Source organism: Marmota marmota, unplaced genomic scaffold, assembly GCF_001458135.2.
Source record: "Marmota marmota marmota unplaced genomic scaffold, marMar, whole genome shotgun sequence".
Lineage (NCBI taxonomy): Eukaryota > Metazoa > Chordata > Mammalia > Rodentia > Sciuridae > Marmota > Marmota marmota.
Genome location: NW_025999982.1, coordinates 33,729,185 through 33,747,546, shown reverse-complemented (window position 1 = coordinate 33,747,546; position 18,362 = coordinate 33,729,185). Strand labels below are relative to the sequence as shown.

The window sequence follows — 18,362 nt, the reverse complement described above, 5'->3', positions numbered from 1 at the left end:
CCTCCAATTACCCAAGCCACTATTCAGGTTTTCTTTATTCATATTTGCTTTTTTCAATAATTGGGGGGAGATCAATTCTGTCCCCCATTATGATACACAACACACTTTCAATAAGATTTGGTGTAGGGTCCTTTCTTCAAAGAAAATATACATGTCCACATCCATAACAGTTCTCTATACACCAACTAACTTCATCTGTTTATATATTTGTTTAACACCTACTTTTTTGCTTTGGGGGAAAACAAAAGGCATTTAACAAATTCTACTCATCAACTGACTTTTTAAAGCCTGTAGATCCTATGCAACTTATAAAGAGAAGTGATCAGAAGGCAAGCTAATGAGAGTTAAACTTATCCTGTGTTCATATGTTCTAAAGACTCCTATTTCAAGTTGGTTTGCAATAATAATGATAGAACTAGCTTTTTAAATTTTTTCTACATAAAGCATGAGATTGGGCATATATGTCGCAGGGGGGAGGACATGGACATGCAATTCAGAGACAGAAGATGAGAAAGAAAAATGATTCTTAAATAAAATGTATCATATCTAGTACATCATCTAGCAATTACAAAGCAAGCCAACAATTTTTTTTAAATTCCCCAAAATAAAAATTATTTTGAAACACCCAATGACCTCAACATTGCAGCAATGATGTTGACTACCATCAAAGTGAGGACTCTGGTCAATTTAAATCTGAGAAAACAGCATCAAAATGAGAATAACCTTCAAAAAAAAAAAAGCATGAAAATTGATTTTAAATTGAAGTATTTTTCTAGATAAGCACTACCTAATGGAATTTTTTGTGATTATTCCCATTGAACACCTGAAATGTGACTAGTATGATGGAGGAACTGAATTTTTAAGTTTATTGAAACTTAGGTTGAATTAATTTAGGTCTAAATAGCTACATGAGGCTATAGTATATTGTATAGTGCAGATTTAGACATTTAAAAAAAAATTCACACCATGCCCCCAAAACTTCTGGAATGTGAACTTCATACCTCAAAGTTACTACCCCAAACTCAATATATAACACCCTCATGATGTAATTTCTTCACTAAGTTGTGAGGAGAATTAGCTTGAAATTTGACAAATACTACCCGTATGACTCGAATATACACAACTGAAGTTTTGGAAGAAAAAAGTACATTATTCTTTATAGGACACAGTTTTCGTTTTCTAGAAAATCAGTTATTTTCCCCCAAATAAACCCATACCCAAATAACTTAAAAAACATGAGTGTGTACTACATTTCCCAAGATGACAGGAACCAAAATCAGTTAGAAAGCCTCCTAACTCAAATTTAGAGCTTTTAAAAATCCCATCAATCAATCAATGAATCCATCAAAAACTTTACATTGGATGAATCACTGTCCATGAGCATTCCAAACCTCACCTCCAATCCTGGAACATGTGCACTTCTAACCATGGCACATGTACATTCAGATCGTAGCACACTCACTTCTAACCCTGCACACACGAATTTCTAACCCCACCACACATGCATCTTTAAGCTTGGCACGTGTGCGCGCGCGCGCGCACGCGGGGACACACACACACACACACACACACACACACACACACACCATTGAGCTTGGCTCACAGGCATCTCTCACTCAGCACTCAAGCTTCTCTCACCCTGGGACAGGCACCTGGAAGCTCAGGGACAGCGCCGCGCCCTTACCTTTCTCGCTGACGCTCTCGCTCTCTAGCTCTACGTCCTCGCAGCTGGTGTACTCGGGAGTGGACACGCCTTCCTCCTCTGAGCTGCTCACTGACATCTGCCGCTTCTTGCCACCCCTCTTAGACCGATGCGGCTTGGGCGGCGATGGCCGCACGGACTCAGACTGGTCAGAGCTCAGGGAGTCGTTCCGCAGCATGGTCTCAACCTTTTCGCGCTTGGCCTTCCTGATGAGCACCGCTGAGCTGGGGTCCAGGCGGCTCTGCTTCCTGAAGGGCTCCTGGGCTTTGAGCTCCGGGGCTTCTGCGGGGACCGACCCATGCCTGGGCGCCGGCGGGCTGTGGTTCGTTGGCGGCTTGCCGCCGGGCGCCCTGGCCTCCGCAGTCCTCTCGGCCGAGTAGGCCCGGGGCGAGTCCGGCGGCGAGGCCCTGGCGGCGGCCGGCGCTCGCTTGCCGGCCTTGCTCTCCGGTAGCGCGGCTCCCGCCTCGGTGCGCGGGAGCGCCACGTCGCTGTGGCGCCGCTCGTGCCTCGCTCGGGACACCCGGGCGTGCATGCGCATCTGCTGCTCCTCAGGCGGCGCTTTCACCGGATACCGCGCCAGGTTCGGGTCGCTGCGGTACCTGGTCTGGTATTCCTCTTCTTTCCTTTGCTTCTCATCCTCCGCCGCTTTTCCATCCTCTCGTTTTTCTGGCACGTCGGGGTAGTCCTGTGATCTCCCTTTCTCAAGCCTTCGGCTTTCCCGCCTTTCTTTACGTTCCCGTTCTTCCACAGCCCCCTCCCCTGGCTGCACCGAGGTTTTTGGCACGCGTTTCCGCTCGCTCTTCAGGGCTCCTTTGCCATTCTGCTCTGGAGCCTTCTTCCTGTGATATGCAAAGGAACGTCATGAAGGAAAGCAATTGATAAAATTTAAGGAAAAGACCTAAGTAACTTGCATTCCAGTCTTGAATCATTCCAAATAATTAGAATCCCACGTCTAATTAATTGAGATGATGAAGAGCTCCATTAAACCTGTATTGCTTAAGTTTTTTTTATGACCCCTTTGCAACACAATATATTCAAAGACTTGAAAAGTTATTTTCACAATTTAAGTTTTTCATTTTAACTGAAACAATAAAATACATTACTAAATTAATTCAATCAATGGACAAATTTTATGCTATCCTCTGTTTATGACTCAAAGACTTAAAAATGACTTCCATGAAAATACTATAGTTAGCATAGGAGCAGAATAATATATACATATCACTTCAAAACCAAATATATATTTGATATATGTGGATAATACAGTAACAATCACTTATAACTGAAGCTTTTAAAGAAATATAAGTACAAGAATGTCCATTTCAGAAATCAATTCTAATAGCACTTCATCAATAGTAGAACAAATTAATTTCTGACTTGATCACACGCACTTTTTCAGAAGTTGGTTCTAACTTCTTCAGGTAAAAATAATAGAAACATTGGAAATTGTGAAAGTGTTATTCATACTCCCTTCCTCCCTCTCTTTCTATTCATTTCAGAAAAGGATCCAAGAGAAGCAAGTAGTTTGGAGTTCTACTTTTTCTATGCTGTCAAACATACTGGCAAAGGTAAAAGTAAAGGAAAGGGGTTTGGTGATCTTTCAGTCTGGTAAATGTATCATTCTTTTGTCTCTTTCAGTATTTCCCTGTACACTGAAGTGCACCTGGTTTGGGGAAGTTCCAGCTATGATGCCAGAAGTTGTAAAAACTAGATACCTTAGCTAAGTGTATTTATATGATCTAGTGTGCGCTTCAAATGGAAGCAACCCAAGGCTTATTTTGGAATTCTAAGATCTGAAAGGAAGACACGTCAAAGGTTATATCATTGTTTGGAAATCCAAAAGCAGGTATCAAAAATGAAAATAGAGAAAAATACAGGCAAAATGGGTAAAAAAAAAAAAAATGGACAATTTCTCCAGTGATTTAGCCAAGGTGCAGTTACTAAGATATGTTGTGGGGAGTAGTAAGAACATGCTGGTGATAGTAAAGAGAAAAAGTAAAGAATTTCAAGATCCCTTTGAAATGAAAGGGATTTGGTCCTGAAGGAAATAATGGTTTTTACAGTGTAAGGTATCTAGTATAATCACATATTATTTATTATCAAAGATAGCTTTCATAAGAGTATGATGCTTGTATACAAATATTTGGTAGCTCCTTAAAGCAGAGATGCTCTTGATAGAAGTTTATATTGAATCAATTGCTTTTCTTGAAATGCTAATACATAACACTTACTTACCTTGAAGAGTTCATGTGAGCGGTAAAGGAAACCAACTGTGGAGATGCTTTATGGAAGAGTTGAGTGTTATGCAAATAGAAAATATTCTCCATTTTGTGTCTTTGCTCCACTAATTATACATTTTTTCTCACCTCAACTTTTGTTTTATTTCTACTAGGTCCTGATCAATGTGCAAAATATCTTCAAGAATTGAAAACAAATAAACAGATTGGCTTCCTTTCAATCCTGCTTCTTCCTGAAGTCGCCAATCCTATACTGCAACCTACCTGCCTTGCTATGCTCCTACACCATAGGTTAATGTACTTGCCCCATTGGTATTGAAATTTCATTTAAAAAGTCAAAACAAATACCTCAGTTCTCATTCTTGAAATTCATGTCATTTTTTACCATATGTCAAAACCAGAATACTTTTCAACAACTTTAAAGCTCCAAATTTTTAGTTTTGTTTAAAGATATCTTCTGACCAGTCCCAACCTGTACTTTTAATATTCTTGTTTATCCCTCACCCATGACAGTTTGCTATTAATTCTACCTTCACTAAGGTATCACTGATGTCCTTCCTACCTATCTTGCCTTCAAATAATTTAGGCACTCATTCTGTCATCATGTATTGTCCTCTTCTATTTGGTGTACCTCCCCTACAACTCCTGGATAGCTTACAAAGCTTAATTCAGAAATCATTTCCTTTTCCCTAGGGCTACCAAAATACTAAATGCATTTTTTAACTTTGATCAAATCAGCATCCTACCTAACAGCCTAAGTGTCTGTCTTTCCTGGGATATTGTCTGACCTCTCCCCAGGGTCTGTAAGGAAAGGGACCACATCTTAATTCATTTTTATACCCTCTGGCTATTGGCACTGTGTTTACTTATAGTAAATAAACATTATGATTGCTAACTTCAATAATAGGCATATTCACAGAATGCCTGCCATGTGCCAGTTTGAAAACCTACACTGTCCTTTAATTCTTGCCACACACTTTGAGGTGGTTATAATGGTAGAGTCTTGACTGTTATCCTGACCTGCTTAACTTTGAAGTGCCCGATCATATTGTATGAACTTTATTTGAAAAGGGGATCAAAAGATGACTTGGAGCCTACTACTACTCAGTGGGATAAATAAGAGTTAGACAAAAGCAACTGAGCCTAATTCAAATCCTAACAGATCCCCTACACTGTGAGCCTCATGACGACAATGGCTATGTCATCCTTGTTAGCACTATTTCCTACTGTATAGCATTGTTTGTCCATAAATATATTTTATTAATGAATCAAGCAATTGATTGAAATAAATTACCGGGTCACATTATCCCTTGTTTAAATCTTCAGTGGCATGCTATCATGCTTAGGATAAAATCTGTAAAATTGAACCTGTCCCCTCATGTATTAGTCACAGCAATTACCCCATTCCTGTTATCAACTTCTGTTTCATTTAGCTTTTTGTCTCTGTGCCCAAAAGACCTGAAAAGAACAATTCAGAGGACCAAAGGTTTATTTTGGATCACAGTTTCAGAGGTTCAATCCATGGTCAGCCAACCCTATAGTTCTGTGCTCAAGGTGAGACGAAACATCATCGAGGATGGGAACAATAAAGGGGGGTGGAGAGAGAGAGAACTTCCATGAACACTCTATACAAGCCCTTTAGAGAAAACTCAATGCCATATGCCCCAGATAAATGCCTGATGTGGAGCTACAGAACTTGTTTGTGCAGCTGGATTTCAGTGTTGCTTTGGTCCTATCCCTTCTTTCTGTTTTCTATTTCTCACTTTTGGAATTGAAATGTTTACTCCATGCCATTATATGTTGGAGTTATGTAGCCTGTTTTTCATCTTTACTCTCACAGCTGAGAGTTCATCTTAGAACTTTATACAGTGCGGGAATTGTTGAGATTATAGGGACTCTTGGAAATAGACTGAATATTCTTTTGGTGCAAGGGATGGTACCAGGGATTGATCTCAGGGGCACTCAACCACTGAGCCACATCCCTATCCCTAATTTATATTTTTTATTTAGAGAGAGGGTCTCACTGAGTTGTTTAGCACCTCTCTGTTGCTGAGGCTGGCTTTGAACTCGTGATCCTCTGGCCTCAGCCTCTTGAGCCACTGGGATTAGAGGCATGTGCCACCATGCCCAGCTGATTAAATGTACTTTGAATTATAAGATGGGCATGAGCTTTCAGTGGTATGGGGACAGGATGCTATGGTTTAGGTATGAGGTATCCCCCCAAAATTCATGTGTAAGACAAAGCAAGATTTTTGTAGGCAGGTGGGGTGTGGCTGGAGGAAGTAGGTCACTGAAGGTATGCCTTTGAAATTTATATATTGGCCCTAGTGAGCAGAGATCTCTCTCTGCTTTCTGATTGTCATTTCCTGAGCTATGTCCTTCCACCACACCCTTTTTCCATGATATTCTGCCTCACCTCAGTACCAGAGCTGTGGACTGGACTGAACCTCTGAAACTGTGAGCCAAAATAAGCTTTTTCCTCTTCTACATTTTCCTTGTTATATCTTCTGGTCATAGCAACAAAAACCTAACTAAAACACCTCACTACCTCACCAGCCACCTCCCTATCACTCTTCCTGTGGTACCTGCATTATACCAATGGGTATCCTTGAGTACATCCTCACATCAGACTGTTTCTTTCAGGCCACAAGCCTATGCAGATACCTGGAGGCTCATCCCACCCTTCTTGTAAATTCTGTGATGTTCCAATGCATCCTTCAATAGATCCTGTTCCCTTATCATATTGGTTCAGAGAACACTTTTAATTAAAGAACTAATTTTAAAATGAACAATGATCTAAGAGAATTTTTTTTAGTTCAAGGTTGGAAATTAGTAGCTCAATCAAATGATTTATTTTATCCTTACAATTGTGCATGGTAGGAAAGAAGTTTTTCAACAGAGGTCTCCTATGGAACAGACATTTTAGGAATAGACAAAACAGCGTAGGCCTGTTGTTGCCTTCTGTGTATGGCCTGAGAAGTGCTATTTCTACATATTCCTCCCAGTAGAAGTTAAATTCTTAAAAATGTGTTTGTTCTTCAAGAAGACCTTAACTTTTGTTTACAGGATTAATGAACTATTACCTCTCTCTTGGAGGTTCACTTCTAGACCTGGATGACGGCTGCTTCTGTTCGGGCCCCATGGCTTGTTGTGAGGGTTCAGCCCCTTTGCTCCTGTCTGGTGGTGCACTGGGAGGAGCAGTGTCCAGGGAGGAGGCAGCGGCTGTGCTCAGGGGAGTCTGAGACCGTGATCGCTCTTGGAGTCGTGCTTTCTTTTCTCTTGGTACCTCAGAACCAGCACCTGTAGCTGTATCACTCAAGGTTCCATCCTGACTAGGCTGCTGCGGGCCGCTTCCAAAGAACCATGCCCCAGATTTGGTTAAGATTTCTTGTTGCTTTCGACATAAATTGCATACCCACATAACCTATTCAAAGAAGAGAGAACAGTATAAATTTCCTATACTGTTTGTAAATAATTTGTTTTCAATACATTAAAATGCATCATACATAGAAAATAAAGGTCTTCATATTTATCATTGCAAATTTCTTGTGGAAATTGTTCTTGCATAAGTCACAGTCAAGTATAGGAATACCTGGACTATAACCCATCTCTAACTAAATTGCCTCTGGAAAACCAGAGTAGAATTTTTCTTTTCACCATCTTTAATTTAATAATTCTGAGATTTTTTAAACCATATATATGTCATATATTAAATGATTGACTCTGAAGTTTCATTTAAATATCTTAGTACACATATCTTCATACACCTTTTCTAATCAATTTATACCTCAGACCATTTTTACTAATTAATCAAAATTTATGTACATAAATCTCAGTATCTCAAATGATTTAAATGTTTTTGTTCTAAAAAATTAGTCATTATTAAATGAAAGAGTGAAAATTATGCATATGGAACAAACAATGATAGGCACAAAAGATGTCAAGTTATATATTTTCTCTAATTTCTTAGTAATAAACTAACCTCAAATTTATTTAAGCTATAAAATGTAATTTCCACACACATAATTACTAAAGAAATAAATCTGAGGTTGGGTTTGTTCATATGTGACCAGTCCAGTGTTAAGTTTCCCCAAGAGAGTTATTTTAAAACAGTGATTTGGAGACATATCCACTGATAACACCACTTACAATAAACGTATATATTTGTTCTCCTATTGGTAACACTTAAAATTACTGTAATAATGAAGACAAAAATCATAAAAAGTGATTAATAATAATAGTAGCAACAACAGCAATAACTAACAGTCACAGGAGAAAGATAGCCACATCCCTGGAAGCCTTCTCCTTAAATAGAAGATGAACAATTCAGTGCATAAGCCTACATAAAAATAGTTTATGGAATGTGGCTTCAACTTAAAATGTATGCCCAACAAGGTTACATTTTGCACAATGTCACCATCTTTTGAGTTCATAAAGTCCTTCAGAAGTCCTGAGTGCTTGAACATGAATGTACCAAGAATAACATTAAAAGGGCAATAGTCTAGGGTCAGGACTCCTGTGAATAGTGACAATGAATTTCCTCTGTCCAGAACTCATGATGGAGACAGGAGTGTGTTTGCTCTTCTTTTTTTTGTTGTTGTTGTTGTTGTTGCCTCTTTAACTGACAAGACAGTGATAAGAGAGTCTGAAGTTACCTAGCCCAAAAAGATTGGTATGAAACTTTTGTTATTTTACATCAATAAATAGAGAAATTTGCATTTCTTAAATTTATAATAGGCACATTGTCACCAGCTATCAAAAAAGGTCCTTTTATACAGAATATTAAGACATATTTATGATAAATGTGCATTTCTTTTACAAATAGAAAACACAAAAAGAAGATTTATAATTGTAAAGTTTCCAAAAAGGGTTTAAAATAAGTAAAAAGGTAGAAAGCATAATACTATAATAGAAAGACAGAGAAAGGATACTCTTCATTATGTATCTTAATAAGTTCTAGAAAACTGTCACCACAATCTTTTTGCCTCACATTTTTAAGTGTTATAAAAATTAGTTAATAAATTGTTAGTGTCAGATTTGCACAAGTTCTAAATTTTGAATTTCTACAGGAGCAATATAAGTTAAAAATGTTATTAAAGTTAAGTAAAAAATAAATTTTTAAAATTCATTAAATTTTATTTCTGATTTATTCAAAGGATAACAATTACAAGATAAGTTACATCAGAGATGATACTTTAAATAATATTTTTACACATAAATAATAATTTTTACACATTGTTTACTCATTTTCTGTGATGCTTAATTTATTTTATCTATTTTTAGTATTCTGGAAAAATATTGTAGAACTCCAAATTTTTCTCAGCTTATTTCCTTATGTACAACAACAGCTTAAAATCCATATTTTAAAATTATATGTGGAGGCTAATCTTTTCTCAACTTGAAAACAAAATTAACTACAAAGATGTTGAGATGTTTATTTTTTATTAAAATACTACCTCCCAATTTCTATTTTCAGTTACAAAAATTATTCATATTATGAAATTTACCAAATAAATTTAAAGAGGAAATTACTTGCATGAGTTATAAAGTTTAGAGAACTATTTAGATTATGATAGAATATTGTAATATCTTTCATCACAGTTCATATTGAATATGGTGGACATGTACAAAATGAGCCAACTACTTAGAAGTAACACAGTTAAATATGATGCTCTTTTCAAATCCAATATTAACTATTATATTTGCAAGGAGCTATAAATAATCAAAAAAATGAGTTGGTAGACATTCTTAGCAGATTTTTTTTTTTAAAAAAAGAGAAAAAAAAGCATAACAATTTCAAACCCGCCACAAAGTGTTATTCATTAAAAACATGTGCACCTTCTAAAGATTGCACCATGCTGGATTATATCCTGATTAAATACCCTGGGATGTGTTCCAAACTAATCTAAACTAAAGGAGGTCTGTGCAATAACTTATCTTAATGCACAGATGTTAAGCAATCAAATACAAACTCAAATGAAGGATTGCTGTGATGTAACATGCTTTCTGAAACTCCATGCCATGCATCAGAATAATGAACAACTGAAACTTTTATTCTGACCTTTTACTCCAGCAACATTTTAAATTCTGTTTTTCACACTTAGTTATTAAGAAATATAATAGACCATTTTATAAAACACACAGGATTTTTTTTTTTTTACCCTGAGTAATAAGAAGAATTACAACAGTGCCTACAGAGAATTTCGTAGATAAAACCACGAGTTTGGCAGAAAAAAAAAAATGACATTCAAATGGAAAACGTACTTTACACTTAATTTCATGTGAAATATTTGCAGACTCAAACAGATCAAAATAAATGTGTCTTAAATTTACTTTTTGTGATAGTACTAGGATGATTAATCACCGTGAGATCTAGAATTCACATATTTTTATTTATTTATTTTTTAATGTGGTGCTGAGGATCCAACCCAGTGCCTCCCATGTGCAAGGCAGGTGCTCATTGAGCTACAGCCCTAGCCCTAGAATTCATATATTAACACAAATGCCCTGCTTATAAAAATCTAGGGTATTTAATATTATAACATAAAAGAAAATATAACTATGTAGGTATTTAAAAAAGACTATTGTGGTTACAATTTCATTTTATACTTTTGCAGATAAAGTTTAAGATTCATTTTAATTTAGTATATTACTTTTAAAAATATTTCAGTACTATTTTGAAAAATGTGAAGAGTGAAAATAGGTAACCTTATAGTTGCTGCATTTTCTGAATACTTTTACTCATTTTCCTTATTTTCTCTCTTCAGAGAAGCACTCACTCCAGCAGAAATGGGGACCAAAGTTATCAAGGTTAAGATTTCACTTTGTTGACAAAAGTGGTTGAGACATTAGATAACAGAATAGATGAAAATGAAGGAGTCCTCTTTGGTTCTGGTTGCAGTGTATATGGCAGGGGGGAATCTCCAAATCTGTTGTTCTTGTTGATATTTTGTAGGTTGCTTTTTTTCCCTTTGGAAATTTATAAAATACATCATGTGGATTTACTAAAGCTAAAAATAGACAGGATAGAATGTTTCTGTTTAATAAGTAAAGAACTACAAACCCTGCTTCCACTTTTAGCATTTTAGGGCAATTTTCTATGCAAATTTAAAATAACTACTATTTCCCTGTAACTTTGTATTCTATTTATTTAATATTATAGAATAAATGTTTTCATGTGATTCTAAAACTTCTTAATATCTATAAAATATTCTATAGAGATGATATTTCCTTTACCTTATTTTAAACTGGTTACATTTTCTCATATTAACAAAGAAGTCTGCAGTGGAAAACGGTTGATCAAATCAAACTCAGATTCAAATCGTTTTCATACTTAAGATCATTTTCTTAAAAGAATATACTGTAAAAAAAATGGGGGACTGGGGTTGTGGCTCAGTGGAAGAGTGCTCGCCTAGCAGATGTGAGGCGCTGGGTTAGATCCTTAGCACAACATAAAAATAAATAAATAAAATAAAGGTATTGTGTCCAGCTACAAGTTAAAAACATTTTTTTTAAAAAAAATTTTGGGTAAAATTCTTTATATACCTTAAAGTTTCTTTTGCTATAAATATTATTTAGTAATAATGTTCTTTTTCTATTTTGCAAATTTGCTTTTAAAAAGTGTTGTGCCAAATGGTAACAAAACATGATAATGTCAGTTCTGCATTTTAAAATCATATGATTTAATAATAACCCCAAACCCTATGCTCTCATGACTGTTTCAAATTTTAACTATCAGGGGTTTCATTTAAATAATAGCAAAAATTGTTACAGAGCCATAAACCCCATTCCCATTTTTTTAAAGATTCTGGAAAAGAGAGATATGAACAAATTTCTAGATGTTTCTACATGTATGGAAAATGGCAGTAGTGAAAAACAAACAGAGAAAGACCATAGCTTAAACTAGAGTGCTGAGGGTTTTAACCAAGAAGGAAGCCAATCCCAGCAGCTCTCAGAGAACTTGAGATTAGAAATGGCAGCTACTTTGGCAGGCCAGAAGTGAGAAGTAGAACCAAAGGAGACTGTTTAATATCTATTCTTCTTTTCATTTGCAATTCTTCTGTTTTACTTTAGCTCAGAAAATGCTGTGATAAGTATTCTTTGTTATTTTCAAGAACTACTTATAGGGCTGAATACTTAATTTTTTTTTCCTTGATCCCTCAGAATTTTTTGAAGTATGAAGAGTTAGGGATCTACATTATTATTATTATTTTTTTAAGAGCTAACAATCTTGACACAATTTAGTGGCCAATCCTTCATTTCATCCCTAACTTGCAAGGAAGAATTTGGTGTCTAAAGTTAAATTGCCTGGGTTCGCCCCTCAGATTCACCATGTGCATGCAATTTACTCAGGCTGATTAGCATTGACATTTCTAGGGCTATGCCATCATCTATTGACTAGGATAGTAATAGTTCCTATCTCACTGATTTGTTTTGAGAATTTAATGAGATAATCCATCCAAATTGCTCAGCACAGTGCCTGAAATTTTGTAAGTGCTTAATTATATATTAATAATATAACACTAATAATTGCTAATAATTGATAATGATAATCATTATTATTCTAATAATCACACCAATAAAATCTTGGAGGGGCTATCAGGATCTTCTGACACCAGTAAGAAAATTAATTTTTTTCCATAGAGATATGAATATATATATGCACTTAATTATCAATTTGATCATATTGATTACAACACTCAAAGTCTTCATCATTTTTATTTGGTTTACACAAATTGACTAATTATGTGTCTCTCACTGCTCATATTTCTGTAAATGTCTGTAAATGATACTTTTTATCATCTTGAATCTGGGCAAGTCATGGCATATTAGAATGAAAACTGAATGACAGTGAAAGGAGCAGGCCATGGTGGAATGTCTGTACTGGAATTCTTTTCTCATTTCTTCTTACTATGCTATCTAGGACAGATGATCTCATCTCTGAGTTTAAGTTTCCTCATTTGTAAAAGAAGTAAAATAAAAATGAAAACGATTTAATATAATCTATGTGAGGACCAAATGAAATAATATACATGAAATTGTATTTGATGAATAAATAAACATTCAATAATATTAATATTATTGACAACATAAACTTTTCTGCTGATATGTCTTCAAACTGAAGGTAAATAAATAATATTTTCATGCAATAGAAAGTGATTCTCTCTGTATTTCTGTTTTGGACCTTTTTGAGTGCCTGTTCCATGCATTGTTTGAGGCACTGGAGTTACCACACTGAACAAAAGTGATAAAAAAAAAGTCTGCCTGTGAGTTTATATTCCTATGGAAAAAAAAACAGACAAAACCAAAATGTAGTGGTGAAAATGGGTGGCATGCTCAATGGTGGTGGGTATCAAGGCACACATAAAAAGAGAACAGGCATTGGGTGTTCCATGTGGTGGTGGCGCTCAACTTAAAACTTGTTGGTCACAGAAATTGATATTTGAGTGAGAGTGCATTACGCAGATACCTAGGAGAAAGCATTTCAGGCTGCCAAAACAGCTAAAGAAAAGGTCCTTCAGGGATATCTTGCCTGGTGGTTTCAAGGAACATTTGGAACACATTAAATGAAGGGTCAAGAAGTATAAAAGTTTCAGACCGAGCAGGTTTTTGTGAGTTTCAACTAAGACTTGTTTTTATGAAGACAGTAATGGGCAGCTGTCCGAAGGCTTTAATCAGAGAATTGACTTGATGTATCTTAGGCTTTAACAAGATGCCTCTGGTTGCTGGAGTGAGAATAAAACGGAGGGAATCAATTGAATTGAATTCCAATATTGCTGTTTTTACTCTCCTTTAGCTCCTCTTTGCCATGTTTCCCCATCCCTTTAAGTTATCTTTTGACTTCATTTTGTTGTTTATTTAGAGCATGGGTCTAAATTGTATTTTTTATTCAACTGACAATCTTTGTGTTTTAATAGCGTCTGAAGATGAATAAACTCTTATTCTCTGTGAGCTGTCTCATCAAAAGCAGCTGCATATACTGCTCACTGGGTCCTCCTAGTGAGGACCTCACTCCATCAAGTCTTAAAACTTGTCTACTCTGTTGATGTTTTCCTCTTGGTAATAACCACGAAAGTATATAAAATAATTAAGACTTTCCTTTCAATGGGAACAATTTGCCTTTGAATCTCTAGTCGCTGCTTTCTCTATTCTCTTTAAAATTTGGCACTTGGGTTGGGGTTGTGGCTCAGAGGTACAGCGCTCCCTAGCATGGGTGAGGCCCTGGGTTCGATCCTCAGCACCACATAAAACTAAATAAGTAAAATAAAGATATTGTGTCCAACTACAGCTGAATTTTTTTTAAAAAGAGGCACTTGTTGAACCAACCTAAATTCACACCCTCTCCATTTGCTCACACCTCATTTATTGCTCCCTCCTTGAAATCTGACTCCCATCTCTACAATCATATTTTTCTTTCCCAGACAGTAGTGATCTCTATCAAAGTGACAATTCCATTTATGCACATTTTTCAGCCCTCCCCTTACTGAGTTTTTTGAATATTTGGAATTTGTTACCAGCCCTCCTTTTTGGCAGTCTTCTTTTCTGGTTTTCTTCTTACATCACCTCTTCTCCTATTCCTGGCTGAAATCTTTCTTCCTGACTCTTACTAAAAGTAGATGCTATATAATGGTTCATTCATTTTTTTTTTTTTTTACCATGGTTCATTCTTTTTTTTTTTTTTNATGGTAAAAACGATTTTATTTAGGTTTCTGTGTTTCTTCTAGGATGACACTAATACCAGAAATGGGTACATATGGATCTTTTTGAGTCTTTGAACAAATGAAATCCTGCATATGTGCAGGGCAAGGTCTGGTAAAGAATATCTATTGAAAATATCAAGCTGCTCCAATAGCTCAGAATGCTTATTCTTTTAATGTTGAATGGAATATTCACCAGCATAGACTAGAGACTGTCATTTTAAAAATATTACAGATCTGTATCCAAAACAGAAATAAAAGTATTCTAGTGTTTTAAATTAAACAACATTGATCTCCATATGCCAAGGTCAAAGAAAAAGTCACAAGAACAATTAAAACCGGTTTTAATCTGAATTACAGTAAAAATACTGTGATATGCATCTATAACTCTTCTTAGGGATGAAATTATAGCCTTAAACACTCTGTTGCAAAGGAAACAATTATACAACTAATGACCTAATTCTATCTTTAAAAAATAAATTAATGCAAAATAGGTTAAAGAAAAAAAATAATAAAGACAAGAAAGATGACAGTAGAAATAAGTTAAATAGTAATAAAAAATCAATGTAACCAAGAAAAAATCAATGAAACCAGACATTAGCTCTTAAAAGTTATTAATAAAATCGATAAACATACACATTGGCTAATTAAGAAAAATAATCTAATATATAATTATCAAGTGAGTGGACATCACTACAGATGCTAGATTCATTAAAAGAAAAAATAAGGAAACATTACAAACAACTTTAAGCCAATAAATCCAATAACATTGGTTAAATAGAAAAAGTCCTCAAAACTAAAATCATCAAAACTGACACAGAAGGCAATAGGAAGCCTGGATAGCACTATAATTATTTAAAGAAGTCAAATTCATTATAAAAAGCCAACTTACAGGAAATTCTAGAATCAGTTATCCTCACTGGAAAATTTCCTAAAACATATTTTAAAAGTAAATAATATCAATATTATGTGAACTTATCAGTTAAAAAAGAGGAACAATGGCTACTTCTACCTTTGAACTCATTTTATAATATCAACATAGCCCTGGTACTAAACTCCTTATACAATAAACCCTGTTGTAAAACAATAAAATAAAACCCACTCTCCTACAAAATCCTTTTGCAAATTAGCAAACTTAATTCAGCACTATGAAACTACCTAAAAACACTACTCCATCATAACAATATAACATTCCTCCTTGCCTAGTGGTATATATCTGGAAATATAAATTAGGTACAAATATATATTATATTTATATGTAGGTATTTCATTTATATACATGAAAAGTATTTGACAAAATCCAAAATCTTTAAATGATAGAAATGCTCAGGGAATTAGAGATTAAAAAAATATTTAAGAGCATTTCCTCCATATGATATAGAACATCTTTGAAAAACCCACCAACAGCAGTACAATTAATGATAAACGTCAAATGCCTTCCAGCTAAAATCAGAAACAAGGAAATATGTCATCTCTCTACATCTCTATACACCACTGTAATAGGTATCATGAAATAGAAAGGCAATTTTAGAAACTTTGAAAAACTAGAAAGGGAAAATATTTAATTGTAGAAGTTATGATAGTGTACATAGGAAATTCTAAAGAATCTACAAATGACAACTTATACTAATAAGCAAGTTAATCAACAGCAGGATCCCAAGTCAACATAAAATATCAATTTTATTTCTGTATGCTAACAGCAAACAATTGGAAAGTTAATTTTAATAACATTTATTTAAAAAATTACCAGAATGCTTAATGAAAAATTTGATAAAAAATATATAAGAGCTCTACACTAAAATGTACAAAATACTGCTCTGAGTGCAGTCAAGAAGACTGCTATGGACTAGACTGTGTCCTTTGAAAATTCTATGTTGAGCCCCTAAGGGTGGACTCTAATCCAATAGGATTAATGTACTTACAAAAACTGACATCAGGGAGCCCCCTGCGTCTCCACATGAGCAGAAAGAAAAGGCCATGTGAGGACACAGTGAAAAGGTGGTCAACTACAAGGAACAAAGAGGGTCCACACTGCCCAGCTTGTGGTATTTTGTTATGGCAGCACAAGCAGATGAATACACTGAGCAAATAAATGCAGATATATGCCATGCTCAATGATCAGAAAACTTGGTATTAAAATGCCAGTTCTCCCAGGTAAGAGATACCAAAGGAAATGATTTCATTCCCCTTGGGTGTTGTCCTTATTATATTGTTCTCCTATGGCCCAAGTAACACCATTTCCCACCTTAACCATTCCAGGTCTAAGTGTATTCATTGTCTTACAGCTTCAAACCAATGCAATCCCTGACTGTTTTAAAATGATCTGCTTATACCTTTACTGCCTGTAAGAAGCAAAACTACATTGTGTCTGATGGATGATAACAGCAAAGAGCCTCGAATTATATTGATGATTTTGCATGAAAAATACAATGCATCCATATATAAATCAGTATGCATAATAGGAGGCAATACTACAGGAAGAGACAAAGAGATAAAGATAAGGGGGGAGGTGAAGGGGGTGGGAAGAAAGAGAAACACACCTACAGGAGTTCCAGGTATTGGAGTGGAGTTATAAGATACATATTTCAAAATGTTGTCCAACATGGTCAATAAGTTAGTTGATAAGATGGAGAGTTCAAACAGAGAATCTGAAAGTATATAAAAGAAGCAAATGAAATTCTAAAACTAAAAATTAAATGAACTAAAATATTTAAGAACTCAGCAGATCACTATACTTTCAAATTAGACAAAATAGAAGATAGAATTAGAGAACTGAAATTAGGACAAAGTATACAGGTGGCTGAAGTAGGAAAAGGAAAGATAGTAAAGTACAAAAGAGTGATGATCATAAGGAGTGAAAAGGTTTAAATATGTATAAATGGCATTCTTGAGAGAATATAGAATATGGAACAGAAGCATCACCTAAGTCACAATTTTTCAAAATTGATTGCTAAGAACAGAATTTTTCTTTCACCTCCAAAATTTATATGCAATCCCTAAACCCCAATGTAATAGTAATTGGAGTAGAGGCCTTTGAGAGAAAATGAGATGAGATCATGTGGGTGAAATCTCCAGAATGGGATTAATGCCCTTATAAAAAGAAGACACCAGAGTCTCCATTTCTTTGGCTGATGAACTTGGGCCATGTTCATTTCTTGGCTATTTGAGGAGTATGGTAACGAACAAGGGAGGACAGTTGTCTCTTCAACATACTGATTCCATTTCCTTTGGATATATACCCAGTAATAGTATTTCTTGGTCATCTGATAGTTTTATTTTTCATTTTCTGAGGAACCTCCATACTGATTTTCATAATGGATACACTAATTTACATTCCCACAAGAAGTTTGCGAGTGTTCTTTTTTTTCGTATACTTGTCAATATTTATTAGGTCAATACTTGTTTTGTCTTTTGATAACAGTAATGATTACTGGAGTGAGGTGATATCTCATTGTGGTTTTGATTTGCATTTCCCTCATGATTAGTGTTGTTGGACATTTTTCAGTACCTGTGGCTATTTGTCTGTCTTTCTTTGAAAAAATGTCTATATGGGTCTATTGTTCATTTCTTAAATGAGTTATTTCAGTCTTTTTGCTGTTGTGTTTTTGGAGTTCCTTATATATTCCAGATATTAACTCCTTGTTGGAAGTTTTACAAGTATTTTTTCTAATTCTGTGGGTTTTCTCTTCATTCTATTGATTCCTTCTTTGGCTGTGCAGAAACATT

General features: G+C 35.2%; 1 protein-coding gene across 47 annotated transcripts in view; it reads right to left on the bottom strand.

The window, feature by feature from the left end:
* The window catches only part of Rims1 (regulating synaptic membrane exocytosis 1), a 440,790-nt gene that overhangs the window by 200,460 nt on the left and 221,968 nt on the right, over window positions 1–18,362 (bottom strand). For all 47 annotated transcript variants that reach the window (XM_048805631.1, XM_048805635.1, XM_048805636.1 and 44 more), the window contains 2 exons: window positions 7,023–7,363; window positions 1,685–2,541 (listed from right to left, as the gene is read on the bottom strand). In XM_048805631.1, coding sequence (XP_048661588.1) covers window positions 1,685–2,541; window positions 7,023–7,363 — 1,198 coding nt within the window. The remainder of the gene's footprint in view (window positions 1–1,684; window positions 2,542–7,022; window positions 7,364–18,362) is intronic.